The following is a 14,862-nucleotide window of genomic DNA, read 5'->3' on the forward strand; positions in this document are numbered from 1 at the left end:
ACATGTTTACTAAATCATAAGTTAATCTGGTCTTAAACAAAAGTAGTAAAACGATTATATTCCTTTTCATCCCTGCGAGTGTTGCAAGAAGTCTACCCCGACCAAATCCACTTTATGCAATCACTATAAGCGATTTCATTTTCGCTTTCTTAGCTTCAAAGAATTATGTTTTTGGTCATCGTCCAGTTCAGGCGTTAAAAGATTTTATAAAACCTCCCTTCCTTAATCTCTATCTTCTTCCAAATATTATATTCTTTATTTATAATTATTATCAGGGTTAAGGCGGTGAGTAGTCAGAATCGTTACCGCACCGGACAAAATGCTAAGCAGAATTTCTTCCGGCTTTACATTCTGAGTTTAAATTCCGTCGAGGTCGACTTTGCCTTTCATCCTTTCGAGGTCGATAAAATAAGTACCAGTTGAGCACTAGGATAGATGCAATCGACTAGACGTCCGACCGAAATTCCAAGCTTTATGCCTATAGTAGAAAGGATTACACAGGTCTGTGATATGAATTTTTTTGATAATTGCCTTGATAATTGTCAGTTACTTTTATATATTTTTGTGGTGCTAATTTGAAATCTCAAATGAGCTCATTCCCATCACCTAAGGTTTTCTCACAATTTAATGATAAAATATATCATAATTTATAAGTAAATCCAAAAATGAAAGAACAAAATGAAACTAATAAAAATGAATTTGGTACTTTATTTAGCAAAATAAAATGGCACAAATGCAATTGATAGGTAAGAAAATAGATAAATTTTTTTTTTGATTCAGAACCTCAAAAACTACATCTGGAATTTTTTCACTTGTGATCATTTCAAGGATATTCATGGTGTATCATCCAGTAGTAGTCGGCCATCATATTGACATTCCATCTTCTCTCTGATATCTCCTTTATGTCTTGAAGAAACATTTTCCCTTGCTCCTCACTCACATCTCCCAGATTTTCTGGAAAGAAACACAAATGGGCATGTAGGAAATTAACTTTATTGCTCATTTTACATCCTAAGACCTCGAAATTTTCCTGCATTCTTCCTGCTATACCTTTGTAGTTTGGATCCCTCTGATTACCCAAGAAGTTCCCCATCACATCTTTAAAACTAATCCATGCATGTTTTTCAGAATCACTAAGAAAGTTTTCAGCATTTTCAACCTTGACAAGTTTCCTTATATCTGGTCCTACATCTACACACTCTTCAACCTTGGCGTCTGGTCGAGCCGGAAACCTGCTACGAACATACTTGAAGCCCTCTCCATCTTCTGGCAAAGCTTTTACAAATTGCTTCATGAGGTCCAAATTTTATATGTAGAGGAGACAAAAGAATACTTTTCGCATCAACTAAACTTTCTCGAAGGATATTCTTTGTACCTGATGTTAGCATATCCCTATTTGACCATTCTTTTTTAAACCAATGGAGCTTCCTGACTCTACTGTTTCATTCAGACAGGAAATGAAGTAACTCTGTGTAGCCGAAAATCATACAGTTGTGACTTTTGAATTTCATCTTCTGTAAGAGTGACACCAAATTTTTATGTTTCCTTCATGACCACTGAGTGTCCAACAGGGATAGAAGAATATTCATTACTATTATGCAGTAGAACAGCTTTAAAACATCTCTTTGAAGAACGCTGGCAAAGCGTGTAACAGTTGAAAATGTAAAATTTAAAACCGACATCTGTAAAATGAAATATTCTTTTCTACTCTTGGCACAAGGCCCGAAATTTGTGGGGAGGAGGCCAGTCGGTTAGATCGACCCAGTACGCAACTGGTACTTAATTTATCGACCCGAAAGCAAAGTCGACCTCGGCGGAAGTTGAACTCAGAACGTAAAAACAGACGAAATATGTAAAATGAAATATTGCAAAGTAGTTGTTAACAGAACGTATATTTTATATTAAAAACCAATGACGAATAAATAAAGAATATAAATTACAAAACGGACAATGAAAAATATGCAGTTATAATAAGTGCAAATTCTACTACCGAAAAAGTTTTAACACAAAACGTTGTCAGCAACTGAAACAGGCTTTAAAAATATTATAAGTATTAAAGAAGCCGAAAGAGAGTGTAGTGGCTTCATGCGGGCATAGCGTGGATTCGATCCTCGATCGCCAAATTTCACTTAACAGTTCAACACCACTTTTCTCACGGTAAAACAATAGATTTTCTGTAACAGCAGTTACATTTACCTGAAGCCTTCGCTAAGCAAAATAATGTTTTTGCCACTTGACCCTTCTAACCTCTTCTAGGCCACCAAAAGCTAGAACAGAGATTACAGACCCCCAGCGAGATCTATTGTTCTCAACTATATGTCTATCCTTCTAGCTGGTTTTGGATAGTTATAAAAGCTAGAATTTGGTAAGGCAAAATCAGTTAGTGAGAGCGACCATCAGTTAGTGAACAGAGACCAACTAGAGTTACGACCACAAGCAGGCAGCCACTTGAGACCAAACGGCCAGAGGGGGAAAGAAGATTACAATCGGCCAACTATGAGACACATATTCCCCCGACTCTGTAACTTTCACTAGCTCACTTTCTTTTCTCTAGAACTTTATTCTATCTCTATCTGTGGATTACTACTACGAGAACGTGTACATGCATACCGGTCGAAATTAACTCTTTTAACCTCGCATGCTTTTCCATTTACTAATTATACATATAGGCGCAGGAGTGGCTGTGTGGTAAGTAGCTTGCTTACCAACCACATGGTTCCGGGTTCAGTCCCACTACGTGGCACCTTGGGCAAGTGTCTTCTACTATAGCCTCGGACCGACCAAAGCCTTGTGAGTGGATTTGGTAGACGGCAACTGAAAGAAGCCCGTCGTATATATGTATATGTATATATGTATATATGTGTGTTTGTGTGTCTGTGTTTGTCCCTCCAACATCGCTTGACAACCGATGCTGGTGTGTTTACGTCCCCGTAACTTAGCGGTTCGGCAAAGGAGACCGATAGAATAAGTCCTGGGGTCGATTTGCTCGACTAAAGGCGGTGCTCCAGCATGGCCACAGTCAACTGACTGAAACAAGTAAAAGTGTAAAGAGTATACCAACCCGTCGTGGTTTTGGATATACACAAAGTAACAGTAAATAAATAGTTCTTTACAACTTCGAACACTGTTCGATCACTTCGATCACTGTTCTTTCACATCTTACAATATGCCGTTACAATAATACCAATCGCTGCACTGGTGACCCCGAGTTAAAGAATTGCAGCCTTCGCCTTCACAAGAACATTTGTCACATCCATCGATTACACTGGCGACCCAATCTAAAAAGAATTACTGTCTTTTGATGCTACATGCCGCTGCATTTTGTTGACTCTGAGCTAAAGAACTACAGTCTTCATATTAACAGTCGCTAAACCAAAGGAAAGGAATGACAATCGTCGTCACCACCAACATGCATCCCCGTTCCACTTGTTACAGTACGCGCAACAGAAAGCACTATACTGCGATGCAAACTGCGATTAACTTCACTACAATGCAACCCTGCCGACGCACAAAGAATTTGCTGACCATGGAACCCTAATTAAACTGGAAGAAAATGCAGAAGCCTGCACATGCAACCTTTTCGGCACACAAACGCTTTTCCTCTCGTCCCGACGTACAGACCTTACATTGTCTACGAACTTTTGCACGTATATAAGATTCTAACATAGACTCTCAACAACTCTTTTTCTTTGCATGCTCATCTTTTTTGACTTTCAGCAAGTAGACTTTTAACAAAGGACACTATTTCCAGCTCAGTTTGCCACCTTTTCTTTACTCATTTTTATGCTATTCATTTCTTTTGCTGCACAGCACAACCTTATTACATGTACCTGCATGTTAACACTGTTACATTTATGCACTTTCTCGCTTGTTTTTCATGCTCCCTGCGCCCTTGCAGACACATCTCGCCTCTGTAAGACCCAAGGTCGGTCACGTGTACATAGAGAAAGTTGTTCGTCTCTTACAACGCGCCCGCATTCTATACTTTTGCTCCTGCACATTCAAGGCATTTACTACCTCAGTCACTGGCATATTCAACACTGTATTCGTAATCAATGCACTAGCATACTGCCTCAGCCTTGCACCTAGTTTCGCACAAGCATGCTCCTTTCCTCGGCGCATTTGCACACACATGCAACTCTACTGCCTTGTTTTTCAACACGTCTTTGCCAGCTCAACTCTTTTCCTGACTCAATGCACGTCGGATATTCACATGCTCTCTGCACTCATGTTTAGACATAATTTCCCTCTGTTAGACTCCTGTTTGGTCACGTAATGAATGGAGAACATTACTTGTTTCGTACATCACTCCAGCGTACTGCACTGTCGTTCTTGCTAACCTCAGCAATTACTCACAACAGCGCCAGACACATTTCACTTCTGAAAAACCTTCAAGGCATTTCATACACTGCAATCCTATCGGCCTGAGAATGCACTCACTCGCTCACCTGAGATTATTTTACAGTGAATTTTCATACGTTCGCTAGCACTTGTGTATACACCCTCATGCACACGCACGTGCTAACTCATTTTCCGTACTACACAGTCACTGACTGCACATTCTGGCACGCAAAGCGACACCGCTATTCAGACTCACTTGAATAAATATATGTCCCATATACGCTTCAATGATTCTCTCTTCTGATATGCGAAATTTTTCCTTATCCATGCATTTCTTTCTCTTTCTCGATGGTTCGTTTCCTTTTCTCGGAACCTCTCTGAAGGGGGAATGATGTAGTGGCTTCATGCAGGTATAGCGTGGATTCGATCCTCGATCACCAAATTTCACTTAACAGTTCAACACCACTTTTCTAACGGTAAAACAATAGATTTTCTGTAACAGCAGTTACATTTACCAGAAGCCTTCGCTAAGCAAAATAATGTCTTTGCCACTTGACCCTTCTAACCGCTTCTAGGCCACCAAAAGCTAGAACAGAGATTACAGACCCCCAGCGAGATCTATTGTTTTCAACTATATGTCTATCCTTCTAGCTGGTTTTGGATAGTTATAAAAACTAGAATTTGGTAAGGCAAAATCAGTTAGTGAGAGCGACCATCAGTTAGTGAACAGAGACCAACTAGAGTTACGACCACAAGCAGGCAGCCACTTGAGACCAAACGGCCAGATGGGGAAAGAAGATTACAATCGGCCAACTATGAGACACATATTCCCCCAATCGGCCAACTATGAGACACATATTCCCCCGACTCTGTAACTTTCACTAGCTCACTTTCTTTTCTCTAGAACTTTATTCTATCTCTATCTGTGGATTACTACTACGAGAACGTGTACATGCATACCGGTCGAAATTAACTCTTTTACCTCGCATGCTTTTCCATTTACTAATTATACATACCAACCTGTCGTGGTTTTGGATATATACAAAGTAATGGTAAATAAATAGTTCTTTACAACTTTGATCACTGTTCTTTCATCTTACAAATGGCAAACAACGAATACTATTGCCGTTACAAGAGCGTACACAATGATTATAAATGTGTAAGGGTAAAAAAATCAACGAAAAATTTTTAATGGCTTATATGATAGGCAAATAGCAAGTAAAATTGCGCTGATAGTCAAACATGCGATGTTTGGTTTGTAGAAATTAAAATGAGAAGTTATTTGCGTTCGCACATGCGCATAAACTGGACATAACTTCACTTCGGCTGGTGACAATACAAAAGAGGTTACTACATATTATTGCACATGCGTTACCCGAAGCCCATAATAAACGTATGTTTTAAAAATAATTTCGTAGATACACACACACACACACATATGCACACAAACACGCGTATATATATATATATATATATATATATATATATATATATATATATATATATATATATAGTATTAGGGAAAAGAACCAAGGTTTATGAACTCATCGATGAAAATCCACTGTCACATATAGAAAAAAATTTATAATTAAAAGTACAATAAATAAGTATAATTATTATAAGCCTAACCCTAACCCTAAAACACATATTTTTAAAGGAGCACTCTGTCGGTTACGACGACGAGGGTCCCAGCTGATACGATGAACGGAACAGCTTGCTCGTGAAATTAACGTGCAATAATAATATTGATAGTTATATGACATTGAAAATAGTTTATTGAATTAGAACAACCAATATACTCAACCGAGACAAATTTCGCATTCTGACACGTCTACCCTTAACGTAGTTCTCAGGGAGATTTTTGCCAGCTGAGTGGACTGGAGCAACGTGAAATAAAGTGTTTTGCTCAAGGATACAACGCGTCGCCGGAAATTGAACTCACAATCGTGAGCCGAATACCCTAACCACTAAGCCACACACCTTCACACACGCACATATATAATACATGGATACATATACATGCAATATATATATATATGTATATGTGTATGTGTGTGTGTGTGTGTGTGTGTGTGTGTATGTATATATATATATATATATATATATGTATATATATGTATATATATATATATATATATATATATATACACATACAGTATATATATATATTGCATGTATATGTATCCATGGATACATATACATGCAATATATATATATATGTATATGTGTGTGTGTGTGTGTGTGTGTGTATGTATATATATATATATATATATATGTATATATATATATATATATATATATATATATATATATATATATATATATATACATACAGTATATATATATATATATATATATATATATATATATATATATATATATATATATATATATGTATATATATATATATATATATACATACAGTATATATATATATATATATATATATATATATATATATACATACATAATATATATATATACGTATAATATATATAATATATGTATATATACATAATATATGTATGTATACATACATATAATATATATATATAATTCAAATAGAGGTTATAATAGCCTCATGAAGGGATGGTATCATCCAAGGAAATATTGGTTCAATACCTAATATTTTAGGGGAAGGTTAATATCCATAAAATAATAGGTTTATATATAAATCATAGTTTATTGTCATTCAAATGAATAATAAGAAAATGAAGATATTGAAGTTAATAAGAGTTTATTATCAGCAAAAAATCGATCACTGTCCCTTACAGCTGTTTCAATTAAGCTCAGTGAAATTAAGTAAGTATTAAAATCATATTTCTGAGTTTAATCTCTTCAGAGGGAGGAAGAGTATAGCCTTAGATATTTTACGTGTTAATTATTTGAATCATCACGCCAGACAGAATGTTTATGATTAGTAATGGTATATGTCTAGGCGAGGGGTTAACAGGTTTGTTATAAGTAGGATACAGTTAAAGATTAAAGATTAAATTATAATGTGAATAAGGTACAAAATGAATGAGGTGATGAATTAAATTACATTTGTAGGTTATATATAAAATCTGAGAAGAACATATCTATGTATAAGAATACACACATACTTGCTATCACGCAATCATACATTCATCTGTAAATTCCGTATATATATACATATATACACACATACATGTAAGAATATATACACACGCTGCAATTGTTTTCGTTCCAGCACACGACCTCAGATCAGGTCACTTGCTATGCAAGTACATCTCCGTAATTCCGAAAGCTTGAGCCAGGCTGCCAAAACTCTGAGGAAAGCCGTTACTTGCTGCTTGAGAAAAATAACAGCTAAACAACAGCTTCATTTCATTAGACGATGCATCTCACTGAAGATTTACCCGAAAAGGATTTACAAATCGGTCGAAGCACTAAACCTAAAGAAAGGACAAGCGTCGAGACTAAAACGTATCTTAATGACGAATCTGAAGTCCAAACTATATATACACCTTGTCACTAAAGAAAAGGAAAAGCGAGGGGCCTTCGCTAAAGTGAAGAACTTACTTAATAATGAAGAAATGAAACAATTAAAAACCTACTCCGTCGTGAATGTAACTCCGTATGGAACAGGTGCGTACAACACTTTGAAGAAAAACTAACATGGACGATACAACTACCATACAACCACCCATCAACTAAACTGTTTGACATGACTGAATCGATTGATGGGATCTCTGTGAATGACAAACCCGTAGATGATGACCAACTAACAAGAAACGTAAGAGTGTACGGAGGAGTACAACTGGATATAGATGAACTCACTGCCCTTGAACTCCCTCCGAAGTTCGCCGTATATGATATGCTTCACCAAACTAAGATGGAGAACACACTTTAACCACAATCAAAATGCTGACATTCATGACATATCTGACAATAACCATTCCATACTTTATTTCTATGATAAACGTGACATATCGTTTGATATGAAAAGGGTCTCCCTACCAACTTACCCTTCAACAAAAGAGTATGCATGCCACCCTATGTTGACGTTGCTTTAGAAGCAAAGTTTACACTTACTAAGTCCAAACTCCTGTCTGCTTTATCTGATTACACCCAAAAGCATAAACAAAAACGAACAAAAAATAAGACCTATGATCTTGACTCCAAAATTAAGAAAGACCGTAACAAATTAAAAAATCGTATCAAAAACAGAAATTGTATGCTTCCCGACTGACAATTCAGGTAATGGGTTGTCCGGAAAGTTCGTGCCGATTTATAGTAGCTTACCTTTCGACTTATTTGCCATGAAACCACCTCAAATTCTGGGAAGAGGGGATCTTCAAGTTAAAGGAAAGATGGAGACGCATTGTGCAACAAAATGGTTCATATTTGGTTGATTAAAAATGTAATGGCAAGTATTTATTGACCTTTTTCTTTCCTTTAAAAATCGGCACGAACTTTCCGGACAACCTAATAGAATGTCCTTTGACAACCTATCAAGTTATATTTCGAGTATGCAAACACATCCGAGAAATGTTGAAGTGAATCTAATGGTTTTTGTGTGTTTTAAATGGCTTATAAACACCTTCCATATTTGGAATATGGATACTTGCTATCTTTTACTCTTTCAACTTTTCTTTTTAACTTTAACTGCTTCATCATTCAGTGAAGAATATTGTTTTAACCACAGGATAGCTCTGATTGTAATGGATCTGTGAGTAAAGGCGTTCCAGCCATGACCATTTTGTCTTTTTCTTTTCTAGAAGTAATGAATTCTTTAGTGAACATTATAAAATAATATAAACTTGCATTATTTATTTTTTTCTTGAAGACGGAAATTTCATTTTTCTTTTTGTCAGGAAGATTTGGTTGCTCTTTTTAGTAACTCGAGCGACCAGGTAAAGGCTCTCTCGTTGCCTCGTCTCGTTCCCTTCGTCACTTGTTGTTTAGTCCCGAGTGGGATCTGATTTAGTCCCGAGTTGGATCTGATTTAGTCCCGAGTTGGATCTGATTTAGTCCCGAGTTTTATCAGATATGATCAAAGACATCCCAACTGTGATCATTCCGTCTTTCTTCCCAGACATAATGGACTTTACGTGTATATCACGGGACAGAGGTTTTTCTATTCTGTATATAAAAAAAGTTTGACTACTTTTTCTAGCAGGTCATGCAACCACATACAGGCTCCGTCGTTGGTCTGTCTCAGTAATAATTTTGTTATTATTTAGCCTCAAACCAACCCTGATACAGCAAACCTATGTTGCTATAAAAACATCTCTGGCTATTAAAGAAGGGTTTTGTTAGGGGAGTGGACCTGGAAGTTGCTGTTCGCAAACAGCAGTAGTAATTTTTTTCAGCTGAATACACGACAACTTTAACACGAAATAACTTCTAAAATACAAAATTTTGTCAAAAACGTTAAGAGTAAACCCTGTTTTATGTGACACATTCTACAAGTATCCGAAGTTTCTAAGTGTTTAGTTTAAAAAAATTAATTAAAAAATCTGTCGATCAGATTTAACACCAATCATTTATTTACAGAAAGTCAAAATATATAAAATGAATGGAGAAAGCTGCTTGTAAAACAATTACTAAAAGTACTAAAAGAAAGCAATATTAAAAGCTTGACTGTCTGGAAATATTTTTATAAATTCATGTTCTATGAAATTGCATATAATTTCGATTTCTGAAGTTAAATGAATTTTTTTACTCCAAATTCTCGCAAATTTAAATATTCACTGCGTTCAGTTTTTCATAAATTTAAATATTCATTGCATTCACTGTGGAGTAGATTTTAATGTTTAATAATAAACACTATTAATTCGTTGCTAAAAATATACAGAAGCTCAGATACGGTTAATAATGAAACTCTGTATCCAATCGAGTTCATCAACAAACTTACACCATCAGGGTTTCCACCACACATTCTCAAAATGAAGAAAAAACGATGCATAATGCTTCTGAGAAATTTAGATGCTACTAATGGATATTGCAATGACACACACTACATAATTGTCGGTTTACATGATCATGTTATTGAGACTGAGGTTGCTACTGGTCCTTATGCAAGATCAACTCTGCTAATCTCAAGAATATCACATGTATCTCAAGAAATGGAATTTCCATTTACATTTACGCGCAAACAATTTCCTGTCAATTTCCTGTGCAACAAGGCACAGGGACAGAATTTTGAACAAATTGGAATATATCTTCCGATACAATTCTTCTCAGATGGTCAAAGTTCAAAAGAAGGTTAATAGAAAAATATTGGCTGAGAGAAATGGAAACAGTATGATTACTGACAATTGTGTCTACAAAGAGACAATTTAAAGCAAAATATGTTATTTAGCAAGTTTCAGTAAATAGAATTAACACAAATTATATGTAAAGTAAAATATATTTGTGTGGAATTAAATTGTTTTGGCATATTTCAACACAAGCCGAATGACTGATATCGTTATATTAGATCATTTTAAATTTGGGTATATTTGAAAAAGTAAGGACACGCCATTCCCATGTGTTCTCACAGCACCAGAAAACTTTTGTGTGTGTGTATCCATCCGTCCATCCATCCATCCATCCATCCATCCATCCGTCGTCTATCTATCTATCTATCTATCTATCTATCTATCTATCTATCTATCTATCTATCTATCTATCTATCTATCTATCTATACATCAATTCATTTAGTGATCTTTCAACATTTGTACAGCAAGATATTAGCATTACTAGCAGGGATAAATTTAATTCTATTTCTTCCCCTTCTTTTCACTTTACTGAGAAAGAGGCATTTATTGATAATCGTTCACACAAAAGAGGACTCTAAATACCTTAATAAAAACAAAAATCTTAAATTCTTTAGCAATACCAACACTGCACCTAAATCTGATGATAACATCTGGTTCATTGTCCCATTTGGGAAACAAATTAAATCCAATTTGGTTTTGCAGTTCCGCGACGCGGTGAATAGGAACTTTCCCGAGGGGTTCTCACTATTAGCCAATCATCAACACATACAAGCTTAGATTTGGGTTTTCTAATACAAAAAAATGTTACAAATAATTTCTTCAAATAATTTTAGACTTTTAGATTCGCATCTAGACAGCCATACCAATTATGATAATAATAGTTATGATAATAATAATAATAATAACAATTACTCCAGTAATACAACACACTCCTATGGTAGCAATAGTTATTTAGATAAAAATATAGGTAATAAGTACAACATTAGTAAATATAGCAATACCTCTTACAACAATAAGATTAGTATCTCGGAATCTAATTGTAATAGAATCAAGTTTTTAAGTGGCAATGCTAGGACCAAAAATGTGGTTTATCAATGTAAGGTAACGACTAACACAGAGGTCTTGCATTACATAGGCTGCTCTTCTTCGCAGGTCTCTAGGAGAATCTCTAACCATTACTCAACTTTTAGGGATAGGAATAAATATAGTAGTACCGGTCTTAGTAAGTTAATCTGGAAAGTTAAGGAATGCAATAAGCAATTTTCTTTAGAATGGTCAATACTAGCTACCTCAATACCCTACGACAAGGGTAAAGATTTTTGTCCTCTCTGTAACTTGGAGCTATTCCACAGTCTGTTCTCCAAGAATAATTTAGTGAACCAGATAATACAGAGAGCATACAGATGCCAGCATTGGAGGAAACACACCTCAGCTCATTTCATTAATTTCATCCTTTTTATTAATTTTAGTTACTTTTTTTTACCTACTAACATACTCACTAGTTAACCGCCACTTTACATGTGGTATGTACAATTACCCCACTTTGTATTTATTTTTATTAAATTTAGGTAATAAATCTCCTCCACTTACCTCCATTTACTCATTTGGTCTATCCCTACAACTTTTCCTTATTGCTTGATGGTCCTCTTATTATTATTATTATTATTATTATTATTATTATTATTATTATTATTATTATTATTATTATTATTATTATTTTATGTTTGACTTTTGTTTTGCATTTGTACATTATTATTATTATTATTATTATTATTATTATTATTATTATTATTATTATTATTATTATTATTATCAACTCTTTTTGTACTTTTTATCCATTGGATTTATAATCATACTCAAATATATTTTAGTTAATTATAACTTTGTAATTTTTGTTTCCCACCTTTGTAACCAGATATGTTAATGCAGCGTCTCTGCATCGTACATACTGGACCATAACTTTAATATCAATTCTTCATTGACATCAATATCTCTTTTAATTTGCCCATCATACTGCTCCCACTACCTATACACCTAGTTTTTTTCTATTGCTTTATTTTTTAAATTCTTTTAATTGTTTATTCATTTATTTATTAATTTACTTTTTTTTAATAGTAATATTAATTTTATTATAACATATCCATCTCCTTAATAATAATATCCATTATAACATATTAATCTCCTTAATAATAATATTAATAATAATAACAATAATAGTAACAATAATAAATTTATTTTTTATATTTATAATAACAATAATAATAACATTATCATAATATCTAAAATAACAATTATATCTAACTCCAACGCCAGTTGATCCTACTCTCTTTCCTTCTCAAGTTAGTACAGTTAGTTTAATCCCCGTAAAGTTATATTCATAGAGTTTTAAGTATATTTACGTATATACTATCGATTTTTGTTATCGTAAGTAAGTTTATAAAGTAAATTCCATGCTAACTACCCTTCGTTCATATCCCCCAAATCCTCCAAAATCCACGTTTAATTCATTTTTTTCTTTATCTATAAGTATATTTTTTTGAAGATATATTGATACTTTATCTCAATATTCTATCCTACTTTTACATCTACTTATATTAATATACCTCTGTGCTACAAAGTAATATGCAAAGTAGCACGTTTTTTCCTGATGGGATATTATGTTTTAGTTTTAGTTAGACACGTATTCCAATATAACTTTAAATATGTATTCATTGCATACGTATTTTTTTTATTAATTTGCGATATTGCATCAAGTATTGCCATTTATTTGGATAAGTTACTGTATCTTAATGATACAATATCAATGGTTATCCCCATTGTAAGTTAATCTCTACTCTCTTTACTCCTCAAGTTTGCACGTATTTTTTACTCTACATATAGTCATATTTATATAGTTCACACATATCTTTATGTATATACTAAAGTTCTTGCTATCGTAAGTAATTTTGCATAATAAATTTCATTCTTATTTCCCTTTCGTCACCTTTCTCGAATCAAGCTTTATTTCACATCTTTCCTTATCTATTAGAATATTATTAATTTTAAGAATACACTGCGGTTCATTATGTCTTCTTTTAATTTAAACTCTTAGTATAGCGTTCTTAGCCTCTCTCCCAAAAACAGCTCCCTGTAAACTAGCGTTCTTGTTTCTAACGGTCATTTAACTTAGCTATATAGTATTATTCCTCGTACGTAATCTTAGCATTCAGCACAAGTCTTGCATTTGTAAAATGGTTCCCTGATGATAAAATTATATATATAAACTAGCATCTCTTAATCCTTTGGAGTAGAGTGCATATAATTTTTGAAACATGTGTAGGAATTAAAGGAACTTATTGATTACATGCGTTTTGCTCCATTTATTATTATTCTTTATATCAAATCAATATACATCACTTTACCATGGAATTTCTACCCTTTATCCGGGTTTAATATCCCAGTTTCTGTGATATTTTTGCTACCCTGGTAACTATTAACATAATTGCATTATCAAAGTTTTTCAACCAAGATAATATTAATATATATATATATATATATATATATATATATATATAATATGTATTCTTCTTCCCACTTAGATTTTAAATGTTACCACAATAGTAATATGTCCATTCTGCTGTAATTTTCTATATCCTTGTGCAGCTGAAGATTGGTCTGCATTTGCATTTAATGTAATGCTCGCATTACTTAAATAAATGGAGTAGTATGAAACGTGCGTACTGCAATAACCTTTAAAATCCGTGTTGCTTTTTGGGATTATATATATATATATATATATATATATATATATATATATATATATGTATCATTTTCGCCATGGTAGATCGCTGACCACTACATTTATATTTTTTCTCCTTGTTTCTCTCCTTATTTCTTTCTGTGTTCCTTTCAGTTGAAGAGCGTAGGCTCGAAACGTCAAAGACTTTCTCTATTCCCGAGCGTTAAACTAATACGTTTGTTGTTTACACTACCCGTCTTCCTCTGTTGTTTTTTCGTAAATTCTCCCATATATATATATATATATATATATATATATATATATATATATATATATATGTCCTTCTCTATACATCGGTCAAACGGGACGCCGCTTGGCTGACCGGTTCGCGGAGCACCTCCCAGACATCATACTCGGCAATGACATCCCGACATATAAATATTTATTAGCATCCAAACCTATTCGTTATCTGCTCTTACTAGAAAAAGAATGTCTTTGTGGCATTTTATCGCAAAAAATGTTAAAATATTACACCGAAAAGGATGCAACAGCTCGTGTTGCTTCCTTTACACAGA

The 14,862-nt window shown here is 34.0% G+C and overlaps 1 protein-coding gene across 1 annotated transcript in view; it reads right to left on the reverse strand.

Moving 5' to 3' along the window:
• Positions 1-688: 688 nt before the first annotated feature.
• Positions 689-14,862, reverse strand: part of LOC106882039 (uncharacterized) — a 109,616-nt gene continuing 95,442 nt past the window's right edge. The window contains exon 3 of the mRNA XM_089355136.1: positions 689-954. Within this exon, the coding sequence (XP_089211262.1) occupies positions 824-954 (131 nt within the window). The 3' untranslated portion in view covers positions 689-823. The remainder of the gene's footprint in view (positions 955-14,862) is intronic.

Source organism: Octopus bimaculoides, chromosome 7, assembly GCF_046866305.1.
Source record: "Octopus bimaculoides isolate indiv1 chromosome 7, ASM4686630v1, whole genome shotgun sequence".
NCBI lineage: Eukaryota > Metazoa > Mollusca > Cephalopoda > Octopoda > Octopodidae > Octopus > Octopus bimaculoides.